Here is a 14,805-nt window from a genome sequence, read left to right on the forward strand (position 1 = left end):
CCCTTTAAGGCTATTCAAGCTATGCATCCAAAATGGCTAGTCACTTTTGACAGTCTGGGCCAAGCCATGCTCTGCTAGCATTTTCCAGAAGAGTGTGTGTGACAGAGAGAGTGAGCGTGTGTGTGTGTCATTTTATGTGGTTCTCACTTCCCCCAGCCCCCTTCCAAAACCTTCTGTGGTTGGATCTACCATGCATCAGCGGCCCCATGCTACTCAGGGTGTGCTGGAGGCAGCAACAGCATGAGGGAAAGAAATGAAATGAGGCGGACAGGAGGAGGAAATATCAGGGGTGAAATGATGAGAGCAGCTGTATACAGCGAAAAAAAGGGGGGGGAAAAATATAGTCTGCTAACCTCCAAATCCTGCAACATCAGGGGCAGGCCAGCGGTGGGCATGCAGCAACAAAACATACAGAGAAATGTGAACCCAGATGCAAACGGAGAGCTCATCAGAATGCAACAGAACAAAAAAACTGCCAGGGGAACCTCTCCAGCCAGTTTCAGCTGGGGCTGACTGAAACAGCTCACCACATTCTGATGACTGAGCACTCATGTCTCAGACAAGGTGAGTGCAGGGCTAATTGCAATCATCTGTGTTCGGGTTAATTCTTTGCAGCTGCTGTTGTCTGGCTCTCTCTATGGTCCAGGATACATGCTCTAGGGATTTTTTTTTTTTTTTAAAGGAATCTTAGTCTGAATTTAAAGGAACACTATGAAAGTAAGCATTTTCCTTACTTGTGTTAGTTACTAACAGTACAAATGATTTGAGCTGTCTTAATCTAATACGCTTCCCCAGTGTTTATCCTGTGTCACTATAACCTGTCCAACAACTCAGCTGGTACAGTTAGTGAAGGGTTCTGCCCCCGCCCAGCCCGTTCCAATGAGCACCTGTACAAGGGCCAGGGGAAGTTGAGCTCAGGTTAACCCCTTGCTTATCAGGAAGTGCCACTGCAGATCACCCAGCTTAACAAGACAGACTGGCCAATGACATCACCCGTTCTCACACACTAACACAAGGCTGCTGTGTTGGGGGTTGCCAACACCACAGAGGAATGTTTACTGAAAGGGAAATCTGAATCAGGGCCAACTTTCTAAGCAGAGGAGGCGGGGAATAAGCCTGGTGTCTTGAGGGGTACTAGTAGGGCTGCCAAAAGTCCCTAATCACAAGGGACGTCCCTTATTTCTTCACCTCTGTCCAACAAGATGGGGAATTGCTGAGTGATGCAAAAAGCAGCATGAAATAACCCTGGCCAATGGAGGTGAGTCCTGCTTAGTGTGGGGTGGGGTGGGGCGGGAGCGCTAAGAGAATAGGCCCTTATTTTTGAAATACATTGGCAACCCTATGTACTAGCCTATTTTGGAACAGGAGGGAGGAGCTGGTCTTACCGTGAAACTAGGACTGCCGGGTTGGATTCGTAGCTCTGCCAGGACCCAGATCCCATTGGTCAGTTTGAGAGACTGGTACAGCATGTCTTGGCCCTCTACGTTCCTCTTGGCTACGGTGAAGATGTTGCTGCCTTGAAGCTTGCTGCTAACAGCATCTGGGTGGATAGACAGACGCAGGTGAGTTGCTATGGCTAGGAGCACTGGAAATACTGTCAGCTGGATGTCACCATGCAGTGTGCTGCAGGAACCAGCTGTTTCTGGTTAGAAGGCCTGGAACATACACACCTTGCTTAAAAGAGGATTGAGATCCCAGATCAGTAAGAATCTGCATGAAGTCTTTGAATTTGAAGCCAAATATGTGACAAGCAGTTCCTTTGCTTACCTGCCAAAACCCGAATTCAGGGGTCTGTTTCTCTTAGCACATGGCACTAAGCTGCAAAAACAGCTGCTCTGCTCCCCCGACTCGTAAGCCAACCTTCCTCCCAGGAGTGACTCCTAGGCAAATATACTGTCCAAGCAAATCCACAGCACTACAGCCTACAGCATATTCTCTGCATCATTCACTGCAGACTTATGGTGGAAGAAGCTGAGACTTCACCAGCAGTTCCTTAACAGACTCCTGCTAAGGATGAGCAAGGCTTGAAGCCAGCATCCTTATGCCATATAGTGACTCTTACAGGGAGGAGCGGGGCCGAGCTTAGCTGGGCCTCCCACAGACAGGGTCAATTCACTATTTCCTGGCACCCTGAGAAGGGCTCGATTTAAACACCGCCTGGAGTTCGTGGCTTTTGTGACGGAGGCAGGAGTCTCTAGGCGAACGCAAGGGCAGCTCATTTCAGGCAACCATTATTGAGCGGCAGTAGCATTTGCTCACTTCTGTCCCAAGCTGGATTGCAATAAACAGCTCAGCGTGACAGGCTCTGTATCTTGTTACCAAGTCTCTCAGCCACCCAGTCTCCTCTACCTTTCATTCCATAAAGGTCAGTACATTGTGCTGCACTGGAACAAGCAGCAGGGACAATGGATTTGGTCTGCATTGGTTTTTCACCCTCTTGATTCCTGCTGTGTCAAAACGGACATCTGACCCCAGACAGAAAACAAGGACTAACAATCCCATCCAGTCAAAGCAGCCACAGCTGCTTGGAAACAAGAGGATAGGGAGGTGTGGGAGGAAATGAAATGAGATTTGCTCTCTGATTACACAGCAGGAGTTTATCTGATCTAGAACTGTCAGACAGCACTAGGGCACAATTAATGGTCTCTGCTTTGGCAAGGGGCAGGTAATTCAGGCGCTAATGGGTTGCTGCAGAAAGAGAACCTCACCGGGCAGCAGGGAAGGACCTGTTTGCCCACAACCTCTCCGCAGGAAGGGGTAGCACTGAAGCATTCAGCGAGCACCCTGGTTTGACGGGGCTCCATGGGTGCATTACAAAGCAGCGATCTACTCCACTGACTCAAACTAGTCAAGTCATCTCTGCTTGGCAATACCTGCTGTCACTCCACAGGAAATCAGAGCCAGAGGGTGGGGAGCGATTGGCGCTGGCTTTGAAAAAGTATTGCTTTTGGCACTACAGATGTGGATTATTCCAACCAATAGGTTTTTACAGCCTGCAGACACTAGGTACAGCCCAAACCAACTCAACACTAAGCTGAGTTTGGGCCCCATTTGGAAGGAGCTGAAGTACTGGAACTCACCTGCACTGAGAGGACAATCTTTGATCTGGAACTGGGCTTCATTCTCATTTGGAATGTCCTTCCAGGTGGCCAGGAACATCTGCCGCTCTGGTAAGGGAGACAAGTAGGTACACAGCGTGAAATCTGTGGGATCAGCCAGCTCACTTGCACATCAGCTCCAGACAAACAACTCTGCCCAAGCCCCTTAAGGAAGAAGGGCTCCCCTCCTTTCCACAGACACCCACAGGGAGTAGCTTCCAGCAATCTATGGAAGGAGGTCAGCATCAATACTTTATTCCCTTAGGACTTGTCTACATGGGGACACTTGGAAAATGAATCCAGATTAACTAAAGGTGTGAACTGAAAGTGAATTAGCTGCGTTAAACCCCTGTGTGGACACTCATTCAGAATGAAGTGGCTTTAATTCAGATTAGTTTAATTAATTGCCAAAGCATACACCAGCCCTGTTTAAAGTATTTCATTAGAAGAAGAAGAAGAAAAATAGTAATGATACAAGAAAAACATGACTGTACAATCCTGGCTTTGAACAATGAGGGCAGAACTGTACTGGAGCACGGCTGAATCTAGCACTGTTCTGCTACATCCTTGCTTAATTTTTCAGCATGGCTGTAGTATCTTGTGTAGACGGGTGTGCATGCACACACGTGTATATTTTTACACACACACACACACACACACACACACACACACACACACACACACACACATCGCATTCTAGAGGACTCCTAGAAGGGTCAGAATCAGATGAAGGTGGGGCTTGGCTCTAGTTATGCTCAGTAACTGTCTCCAGTCCTTTCCCAAGCACTGCTGTGGAAAGTGGTGGAAGAGAAAAGCAGTGAGGACCAATGGCTTGATAATGGGCAATTCAGCCCTAACTCCAGGCTTACTGAGGCAGAGGTTAACTCGGCTCTGACGCCTCCCGCCCTGTTCATCAGAGCTCAGCCCTGCGGTGTGACATTCCCAGATTCATTCTCCTCATTTCTCTTAAAATGAGTCCCAAGAGTCATGAACTACAGGGCTAGAAATACCACACTGTAAGGATTCCATCTGAACAGGATACAGCATCAGCTAAGGATCAGCAGTGGAATTGCATCTATGCAGGCAACATTTCTGTACTGCCTACAGGCGTTCTCACACTATCTCCCCTCTTCCATTTACTCACTCACCCACACCCTGTCTCGTTACCTTCTCCCACAAGTCCAGGATAGAGAATCCCATCAACTCACCCATCTTCCCATCTTCCACAAAGAGGATATGCAGTGGGTACAAGGTGCTGAAGTAGAACACATCAATGTTGTTCTTCACTGCAACCTGGTACCAAGGGGAGAGAGGGTGTTAGCTTCTCTTCCTGATCTAGCCCAGGAAGGCAGTTCACAGGTGAAACCCGACATGACATACACGGATGTATTTGATGCAAGGCACAGGGTCTAGTGGAATCAGCACAGAGCTGGGAACCAAGAACTCCTGAGTTCTAATCCCAGCCTTTAATCTCTTAGGCAAAGAGTTAAACTGGTCACATGGTGCTCACAGTGGCGGAGCACTGCCAGCATTATTTAACTGAAGAGCAGAACTGTAATAAAACTGGAGAACAGCAGACAGTCCCAAACCTACAATCTTACACTCCACTGTAATTATCCTGCTCTTAGACCCCATTCCTACTCAGTAGCTGGAGCAGAAAGATCAGTTGAGTCTCCTTCCTCAGGCCAAGCCTGGGTACTGATTGCTAGCACTTTGTGAAGCTGGGAGGGTGTATTCAGTTGCATCTCTTGGCCTAGCCATATGCTGAGAAGGGCTCCCTGTTCTGTAAGCAGAGAAACCAGTCTGTGTCAGAGCTCGACACTGGACCAGAACAAGGTTTCCCTTTTCCTGGAGAAAGAGAGAAAGCAGCAGGGAAATACTGCATCTCTCCACGTCCCATCTCAATATTCTGGCATTACCCATTTCATCTCAGCTTCCCTTCCTGCTCCTGAAACTAAACTTCTGCTTTAAAATGCTGGTACGAGTTTCAGATTCTCCGCTGTGGCTCTCCTTGCCCATCCCAGCCCTACTGTGCCATTTAGACTGGTCCACTAACGAGGCTCGTGTGCACTTGGGAGCAAAGGCCACCAGCACATCCCTGCTGCTTTCAGTGCCTCCCCCACACAGCCTCACCTGGAGGTTGTTAAGAGGATCCATCTTCATGACAGAGCCAACTGTGTTCAGAGGGAGGGAGATCTCCACAGTCTGGTTGGGAGCAAGAGGGGCATGGATCTGAAGAGGAGCAGCTGGCGCCAGGCCGAAGCTGTGGGGACACCCCAAAGAGTAGGTGAGTTAGTGGAAAGAGAAAGGCGGCATCTAGGATTTCTGTTGCTTGTTGTAAGTTTCCTGCCAGGTGGTGGGAGGATGCTAATGGCAGCACATGTCAAATCTCCTTCCCTGGATGGCGCACACACCAGCTTGTAAGTATTTCCACCTTGCTGATCTGGCAGCATGGCAGATTGGCCTGCGCAATTCCAGCCTGTGATGTGCTCAGGGACACTAAACCACACCGATAGCCTGTGTGCTCACACTCTGGAAACTCCTTCCTTCCTCTCTCTGCCTATGCTGGGCACTCACACAGCATCATTACCTCTCACACACACTCCATTCAAATCCTCCTCCCAAACTATGGAGCAGCACGTTCAACAACCACACACCAGATCATCCACAGTCAAAGCAGAGCATGGCATGTCTGACCATCACAGGTTGTTGATTCAAACCCGTTACATCTCAACCATGGTGGATATGGGGCATTGGCAAGTATCCAAACCCTGAGACCTTGCATCTTTATTTCTAGGCAATCTCATACTAGTAGGGACAACTCCAGAGCCCTCAGCCACCCCGTGAGCCGGGGCTGGAGTGCCTTTTGCTCCTTTGGACACACAGGGAGTGTTATTCAGCTTAGCAGAAGACACACGGCTAACGAGGAGGACCCGTTACCGGCAACAGGGGGGATCTTGTTCAATCTCAGTTCTTAAGTGAGGGCCAGCCTCTTCAGTCAACTTCTTAGAGGCTCAGGTTTACTCATCACCATGGGCACTCAGGGAGAGAAGGATCATCACGTGAGGCTGTTTCTACCTTGATGGGACTACAGATTGCTATCTACCCAGGCTTTACGTGGTCACCCCTGCCCTCTAGCTCCACAGACACTTCCTTCTAGTGTTTGTCCATCCTGAACCTCTGCTGCGCACCAAGATGACTCTGAGGTTTAGTTTCCCTAGATGGTTGGACTCCCCCAGGCTGTAATGCAAGAGGAGCAGTGATGGCCCTAGAATAACTAAAGGAAAAATGCAGGCTCTGCTTCCCAGCAGTTGGTGGACACGTGGTCACTACTTTTCCTTTAGAGCCTGACTATAGAAACACTTCATTCGCAACAAGCTGGGGCATAGATCTACTTTGCACTAGCCTACCGTGCTCTAAGTGTCCACATGGACCCTACTGCAGCACACTAAAAGTCCCACTTTTCGCTTTGATCTGCTCCCACTTCAAAGCGGAGTAGATCAGAGCTCACTACAGACCGACTCCGCTTTGAAATGGGAGTATACAATGGAGCTCTTAGTGCACGGCAGCAGGCTCCACATGGACACTTACTGTACAGCAGGTTAGCGCAGGGTAGATTTACACCCCCGTTCTCCGCAAATTGTGTGTTTGTAAGACAGGCCCACAGTCATTTTAGCACCATCACTGCCCTTTGCCCGTTCCCTACACATCCACCATTGCCTGCTACCCCGACAGGAGTCATGGGTACTGGCCAGCAGGAGATATGCTGTGTGCAGTGCACACAGCCCCTTCCACCCCGACAGCACCCAGGGCACACACCAGCACTTCTCTTGCCAAAGCTGTTCCCATCCTAAAGTCTTTTCTGAGCTTAGATCTCATGAGCATATGATTGGTACAGCAACACTGATCTTCCAGAACTAGCAACAGACCCACCTGCCAGGCCAGGGGCTTATAGATTGAACTTGGCAGTGACAAAACCAACTGTGCTCCCATATCAATGGGCCAACAGGAGCTCTGCAGACAGCTCACCCCTTGCTTCCAACCATATCCCACACTGCCAAAGAGGGTATCCCTCCCCAGACTGAGCAGACTCCTGGGATCACCGGATGCATAGTGTGCTGCACTAGCAGCCCAGCAGGTATTTTACCTGTTACGGTTGAACTGGATGGCAAAGTCAGACATGACCTGCAAGGCCTTGTTAGTTAGTAAGAGATCCATGGAGATGGCGCCCACCTGGCGGCTGAACGTGCCAGAAATCTCCAGGCCCTTGGCCTTCATGGCTGGGAGCCAGACCTACATTATGTGAAGACAGAAGAAAATTATTTTGACCTGATCTAAAACACAAGGTGAACTGCCTATCACAGAGGACCCAAACAGGACTTAGGAGTCCAGGTCTCAACAGCAGGAGCTCCTGACCTGTCAGGACAGCACAGTCAGACAGTCCATCTGCAAGTTTAACATTTTACTGCTACAGGTAGGAAGTTAAGGATTTAAAATCAAGATTCCCTGGCTCTCCTCCAGCTCAAAGGCAGGGAACATACCAGACATGCATGTAACCTGCCTGCGAAGGAACAGGCACTTTCTAGCCCATGGGGACCCAGGCCCTTTGTGTCACATCTTCCCAGTACACTGGCTGGCTCTTGGAAGGAGTCGTTAATGTGGGCCAGGGTGTGAATACCTGCAATACACTGGCAAGCTCACTAGTGCTGCCTCTATGCACAGATAGGCTCCGGTTTCTAGGGACACAAAATCCTCTGGGATAAACCCTCATTCTCTCCTTCACTCTGAGGCCTAACAAATGGCAGCTGCTCCTCAAAGGAGGGGGTCTCCAGACTGTCCCCACCACCAGCTGTTCTAGGACGGGGAGGCACCCTGTTGATAGACTTACCCACCTGGACAGAGAGAGGGTATCTAAGACACATTAATGTATATGTCACCCTTGAACATCCTCCATGTGTGGCTACAGCTTGCCGGACACAACCCTCCACAATTTCACCTGAGGATTTACACTTCACCCCCTTCCTGGGGCATCCCCAAGTTCTACCAGCTTGGGGCAGCTTAAGACTTTCCTGTGGATCCCCACCCTATGTTGATTTTTAATAGCAGCAGTCCATACAACCTGGCAATGTTAGAGCCCAGATAGCTAGAACCAAAGCCTTGGGTGGGAGGTCAGTACAGGCAGTGCCACTCACTGTTTTGGGTGCTACGTGGGATCCTGACAGTGTGCCCACTCCACCGGCCAGATCAAAGAGGTCTCCCAAGCCACCACTGGGGGGTGGCCCGAGGTTTGCAGGCATCACTGCGCTGGGAGCTGTAAAGCCGGTGCCACCCATCTGTATGAAACAAGGAAGCCAGTTACTCTGGGCACCATGAAAGAAACGAGAGAACAAAAAGGAAGGTGCAAAATGTGACAGACTGGTAAACATGGAAGATGCACACTCACTGCAGGACTGCCTCCTACATCGCTTCTCAGCTGCAAAGAGACAAGAAACAGGAACATCACTGAGAGCAGTGGCAGGCGAATAAAGAGCGGGTCAGATGCGGGGGCGGGGAGGGGAAGAGAATCTCCAACACACACAGCCATGACCCATTTTACCAATGGCTCTTTAAAAAGCACTGGACGAAGGGTGGGGTCAGGAACTGTTCCAAGACTGCTTAGCAGGCCCTGTGGCTTCGAGTCACTGGGACACATTTGTTATTTCACTGTCTGCTTCAGATTTGCTTTTTGCCAACATCTAACAAGCTAAGCATCACACACACACCAACCAAGAGCAGAGACACAGACAGAGACAGCCAGAGAGACCGATAGTTTAGAAGAGATGGGGAACTCATAGATACTCTTATAGAACAAAGTTTCTCTCTTCTCTGCTGCTTTGGAGGTGGGGTATTGGAGCAGGTTCCCAGTGGGAGCCCCGAAGGGTCTAAGGTAGTTGGCTACAATTTGAGTGGGACAGCACTATATGAAACATGGGTCTGATGGCCTTGAACCAAGCTAACTGATGGCCTTTCTTCATACCCCACTCCAGGCATATAGTAGCTCACAAACTCCAACTGTTCCTTCTATACTACAGTGACAGGGAGCAGGGATCAGTGAGGGGAGCACACGGGAGGTTGGCTAGGTATATTCCAGAGAGCTAGTAAAAAAAGGGCTGATCCATACCCCTTCAGACTCGTCCCCCATCTCCAAGAAGAAGCAGGCAAGGTGAAGAGAGGAGCCAGCCACATGCACAGAGACACAAGCCAGGAGAGAAGAGAGACAAACAGGGAGACAAGAGAAGGGGAGGGAGGGAACAGAAATTAGTCCAACTTCATTGCCACTCAGTACATCAGACTGGCATAAGTATTCAGGGGGCAACTAAAACACTGGAGTCAACAGGTCCCCAGAGAGACCCTATCCCAGAACACGAACAGAGCCAGGGAGGTGCCATGTTGGCTGGTGCTTTTTAGCTTTGGAACCTGCATCTTGGATGACACCACATGTTTCTGCCAGCTTAGAGCACGTATGAGCAGAGCCCTCCTCTGGTTTGTTCACACGGATACCCTACTTTGCTGACACCAACCCAAGAAACTGAGCAAACAGTTCTGACTTGTTACTTGGGCCAGATCTACACCCCTTTAAAGGCCCCTAGCAGAACACTAGTTATTTCTCTGGCTACTGATTTTTCAGCTCACAATAGGCTACTACAGACCTTCTGGGAGCCTTCCTCCCACATCAGGGAGGGACCACCATGGCACCTGCTTGCTAGGGACAGAACAAAAAGGTGAGCAGCCCTTACGCCAGACCAGTAACAGGCCTAGAGCTCAGAGGAAGCTTTGGAATCCAGCCGCTTTTCATGCCAAGCCAGCGTTCCATTTTGACATCAGCCTGGCTCTCCAACAACTCCCAGTCCTCTTGTGCTGGGTGCCCTGCCAACACACTGACTGCCCAGGTCAGGGATTTCCAGCCTTGCTGGGAAAGTGTGCCAGTTTAGAAGCCAGACCATGCTGTGTCCACTGCTTCCCATTACATGGTGTATGCTCGAAGTCCAAATCCCAGCCTCAGGATGGCAAGAACCTAGGCTAGAGCACAGAGCTGGACTGGAAGCTGTGCACTACATGGACCTGGATTCACCAGTAAGGTGAAGATGGAAGCCTTGTGTATCATTAGCAGGATGCTCCATAGTGGTCTAGGTTATTGACACAGCCAGACAACAGATGAGCACAGCTGTCAGCGAGGGACATACCTTGATTCACAACCAACGCACTGGCCATTAGAAATCAAGCATACAGACCCATGACCTACCAAGCTGTCCAAGCCACCTCCAAGAAGATCCACAGCCCCCATCTGCACAGAGGATGTAGCAACAGGAGGTCCGCTCACTGGGGGGCCCAGGTCAAGGTTCAGGAGGTCACCAAGGAGGTCACCCTGAGTTGGGATGACGGCTGGTTGCTCTGAAGGTGGGGCTCCTGATGGGGCTGCGTCAGGGCTCTCTGCACTTTCGCTCCTGCAGAGGGAGTCAGAGAAGGTGAAACATGTGACACCATAGGGAGATCTGGGTGACCTAACAGACATCGGGCCTCACTGCAGAAGGAACAGATTTCATTCCAACAGGCTAGGGCAAGGAATATTGAGAGACATTCTCTCCCAGCCAGAGCCCACCCAAGCCAGAGGGCCAATATTTCAGCATTATTATACTGATCAGAGACTTGTCTTCCACTTGCACGTGTACCCTGAACACTGGATCTAAAGGGGGCCCACTTATTTCAATCTATGCTGACTTACTACTGCAGGGGGACGCTCTCCCCAGTGGATAGAGAGAAGCCATGCACCAGAAGGCACCTCAAAAGATCTTCAGTTCAATGCTGAGATCATCAGTGGCCTCTGCAGACCCTGCAAGGGGCTCATGTACTGCTGAGAATATGGAGGGGTAACTTGGCCCCACGGCGAAGTGCATCCCTGGGAAGGGGCGGACTGAGTGCGGCTCAGCACTGCTCAGCCTAAATGAACAAGTGCTGGCAGTTTCCAGGTAGAGTCTGCAGAGGGCAGATACTGTCAACGGAAGGAACAGAAAGAGACTGCTGGATGCAGCTAGAGAGATGCCAGGTACTCACGACCCTGTCCGCGGAGGCAGGCTCTTATGCACAATGCCTCTGCTCCCCTCCACGAAGGCACTGGGAGGCTTATGATAGACGGAGGCCAGCGTGCCAATGTAACAGATCAGCTCATCCAGCAGGGTCGGCTCAATCAGGTCCGTCTCCTCGGAGATGAGGGGCTTCTCCGCAAGCACCACTTCCTTGGCAGCTACAGGATCAGTGGAGAGCAGACGCCAGTAGATGTAGCCACGGTCCCGCAGGTCCGGATTATCAGAGTCCTTTGGGAAATGCAGCAATTAGAGCAATTCATGGGCTGGCTGAATCTAGCAGGGGAAGAGGATACAGACTACTAATCATTGGCCTAGGAAGCAGCATTCATAATCTCCCTCCAGGACAGAGGCCAACTGCCGACAAATTCTGCTGCAGGTATTTGGTAAGGGAACGGGGGCAGAAGAGAAAATCTAATCAACGCTACCAGCTGTACACATGCTGCAAGGTGTAAGCATTTTGGTGCGTATTCTTTAGTGGGGAAACAAGAAGGGAGAGAGGGACAGGCAGCTCTGCTCCCTGTTCTGAAGAAGTCTGTCTTAAGCAGGTTTGTGGTAAGGCTGCAACAGAGCAAAATGGGCTCAAGAGGAGATCAAAGCTGGGAATTTCTGGAAAGCTTTAAAAGGTTTAATTTTAGTGACTTATTTAGCACAAATGAGAATCTCCAAAGCATTTAATTGCATGCAGAGAGGTTTCTATCATACAGAAAACTAGCCAAGAAAACCCTCCGGCTGTTTCCATAAAGCCCTTCCAACTAACATGATTAGGGCCCTACCAAATTCACGGCCATGAAAAATGTGTCACGGACCATGTGCTTGTGTGCTTTTACCTTGTACTATACAGATTTCATGGGGGAGACCAGCATTGTGCTAATTGAGAGTCCTGACCAAAAACGGAGTTGCAGGGGAGTCACAAGGTTATTTTTTGGAGGGGGGGGGGGTATTGCCACACTTAGTTCTGCGTTGCTGCCATCAGAGCTGGGCGGCCGGAGAGTGGCAGCTGCTGGCTGAAGGCCCAGCTGTGCAGGCAGCAGTGCAGAATTAAGGGTGGCAATACCATACCATGCCATGCTTACTTCTGCGCTGCTGCTGGCGATGGCTCTGCCTTCAGAGCTGGGCTCCCCGCCAGCAGCCGCCGCTCTCCAGCTGCCCAGCTTTGAAGGCAGCACCGCCACCAGCAGCCGCACAGCAACTCCCCCATCAATAACATGGCAATCCCCCCCCCCCACACACACACACACGCACAACTCCTTTTTGGGTCAGGACCCCTTCAACTACAACACTGAAATTTCAGATGTAAATAGCTGAAATCATGAAATTTATGGTTTTTAAAATCATGACTGTGAAATTGACCAAAATGGACCCTGAATTTGGTAGGGCCCTAAACATGGATCCATATTTAAACATTTCTATTGCAGTAGCACCTAAAGGCAACAATCAGACTGTAGAACACCCAGCACAGTGGGGTCCAAGCACACAGTGACAGTCTAACACTGGCAAGCATGCGGCGAGGGACTGAGTGAACATCCCCCTCTGGGGGACAGTGCACTCTACTGCTGTCCCTGGGTAGTTGCTGAACATTTCATAGCAGTTATCACACCAGTCTTCCCTTTAATTCCACTGATTCACTGTGAAGGACAAGCCCTGGCTCTGCCTCTCCTGCTGGAAGGAGCACTTCATCCTCTGGAAACTGAATAGTCTCAACGAGGTGAAAAGGCAAATGTCTGCTGCTCTCACTAGCTCTCCTCCAGCAGCCCTGCTAGCATTCAGAACAATGCTCTAGCCTCTGGCGCTCAGAATGTCATCGAGCGTAAAGCTCCTATTGGGGCAGTCTAAGCAAAGGGTTTACAGCGTCAGAGCCGACACCAAGAGGCTCAACTCAATGAGCAAATAAGGGACTGATGTTTTCTTTGTGGGGTGTGGAACAGAAGAGGGGTCCTCAGAGGGTAAAATCAACAATAAAGGTGCAAGGTTCATTGTGGTAGCACCACCCCACGTAAAGTCACTACTGCTACCTTGCAGCCATACCCAGTGGTTCTTCAGTACAGTCCAATCATCCACCCCCCGCCAAAGGCCAAGACTTACTGCTGGAGGGATTTTATAGTCCAGGCAGCCCTGGGAAGTAGGACTTCACAGATTCTAATCGGCAGCCCAGAGTTCTCCCACTATGTTGGCAACAGAACAATGTTTGATCAAATGTAGCTGCGCGGTAGTCATATGGCTGTTCCATTACTCTCAAGAGTCCAGAGACCTGTCAGCAGACCTGCCCTCTAGAATAATCTGTACCATCATCATCTGATTCTGGAGCAAAGCTAAATGGCTGGGGAGTCCCTCTGTCTAGTTCTCCCACTATTTGACCCTGTTCGTTCTGTAATGGGACAGCCCAGGACGTTCCCCATTCTGACACAGCAAGCCCCACACTGTCCATAAATGCTAGTCTGAAAGCACTGCTAGCTTTAGAGGTGGTGGGCAAACCGCCCCTTTCTCATGGGCGAGAGCTTGTTACACACCTGAGTAGCCAGGCTCAGCACCTGCTGCACCAGCTCCTGGGTCTCAGTGGGCTTCTTTAGGAAGAGCTTCACAATGGCGGTCAGCAGCTGCAGCTGGACCTGCACCGTGCAGGCAGGAGAGAGTTAGGAAGCAGGCAGACCAGGGGCGCGTGGGCACATCTGAATGTCAAGTACGTGCACCTCCCATCGTGCATGGATACAAGCCTGAACCGGTTGAAAACTCTAACCCAGGGTGAATAACTAGAAGTGGGGGATGCTTTAAACATCCATCAGCCAACAGACCAACAAGACCATCGCAGGCCAGATAAGCAGCCTCCTTAAACCACTCACTCCTGTTCAGACCTGCTACGGCCCACAGTCTCAGAGGGTTCAATGACAGGTTATTAGGTTCAATGGGAGAACAACTGGGGTGAAATTCTAGAGCCAGTGTATGCAGGAAGTCAGGCTAGATGAGCTGAACTGTCTCTCCTGGCTTTAAAAAAGAATTTACGAGTCACACCCACATGAGGATGGTCAATTTCCCTCTTCCCCTTGATCTGAAATGTTATGGTACATACAGTTTATATGGATATTTTATGTTTATTTATAGACTTTTCTCCAGGCTCCTTTCCCATGTCAGTATCAGAGCATTTTATAAACGTGAATAGGCTTATCCTCCCCTTCCAGAGTGTTGCGGGGAAGTATTACCCCCATTTTACAGATGGGAAACTGAGACACGGGGAGACTAAGTGATTTGCCCAAGGTCACACAGGATGTCAGTGGCACAGGCAGGAATAGACTCTACATCTCCCAGGCCCAGTTCATTGTATTAATCCCCAAACAATCCTAGGGTTAGGGCAGCCTCACAAGCTCACTCCCTGCCTCCTCCAGGCTAGAGGCAGAATCCAGAGCTACACAAAGTGTTTCAATTGTTTTGCCTTGACCTTAGTTTACTACAGCAGGAGTGGTTGTGGGCATGTCCTGATCTGAGAACTGACTGAGATCCCATCGCCTGGGGACAAGGTGCAGAAGTCATGCTCTCAAGCACATCCCATGGGGTGAAAGTGTTTAGGGAAATGAAGAAGTAATTACACTGCT

The 14,805-nt window shown here is 50.1% G+C and overlaps 1 protein-coding gene and 1 non-coding gene across 7 annotated transcripts in view; both read right to left on the reverse strand.

The window, feature by feature from the left end:
* The window catches only part of AP1B1 (adaptor related protein complex 1 subunit beta 1), a 66,934-nt gene that overhangs the window by 3,104 nt on the left and 49,025 nt on the right, over positions 1-14,805 (reverse strand). For 2 of the 6 annotated variants that reach the window (XM_034790854.1, XM_034790855.1), the window contains 12 exons: positions 13,729-13,827; positions 11,190-11,449; positions 10,381-10,582; positions 9,259-9,279; positions 8,542-8,571; positions 8,291-8,431; positions 7,246-7,391; positions 5,232-5,361; positions 4,307-4,391; positions 3,081-3,167; positions 1,386-1,540; positions 354-362 (listed from right to left, as the gene is read on the reverse strand). In XM_034790854.1, the coding sequence (XP_034646745.1) occupies positions 354-362; positions 1,386-1,540; positions 3,081-3,167; positions 4,307-4,391; positions 5,232-5,361; positions 7,246-7,391; positions 8,291-8,431; positions 8,542-8,571; positions 9,259-9,279; positions 10,381-10,582; positions 11,190-11,449; positions 13,729-13,827 (1,365 nt within the window). The remainder of the gene's footprint in view (positions 1-353; positions 363-1,385; positions 1,541-3,080; positions 3,168-4,306; positions 4,392-5,231; positions 5,362-7,245; positions 7,392-8,290; positions 8,432-8,541; positions 8,572-9,258; positions 9,280-10,380; positions 10,583-11,189; positions 11,450-13,728; positions 13,828-14,805) is intronic. The other 4 variants (XM_034790857.1, XM_034790856.1, XM_034790858.1 and 1 more) reach the window with 4 other exon arrangements.
* Positions 6,078-6,177, reverse strand: LOC117888370. The gene has a single exon (XR_004648320.1). It is a non-coding gene; the product is annotated as a small nucleolar RNA SNORD125 (small nucleolar RNA).

This window comes from Trachemys scripta, chromosome 15 (assembly GCF_013100865.1).
Source record: "Trachemys scripta elegans isolate TJP31775 chromosome 15, CAS_Tse_1.0, whole genome shotgun sequence".
Classification (NCBI taxonomy): domain Eukaryota; kingdom Metazoa; phylum Chordata; order Testudines; family Emydidae; genus Trachemys; species Trachemys scripta.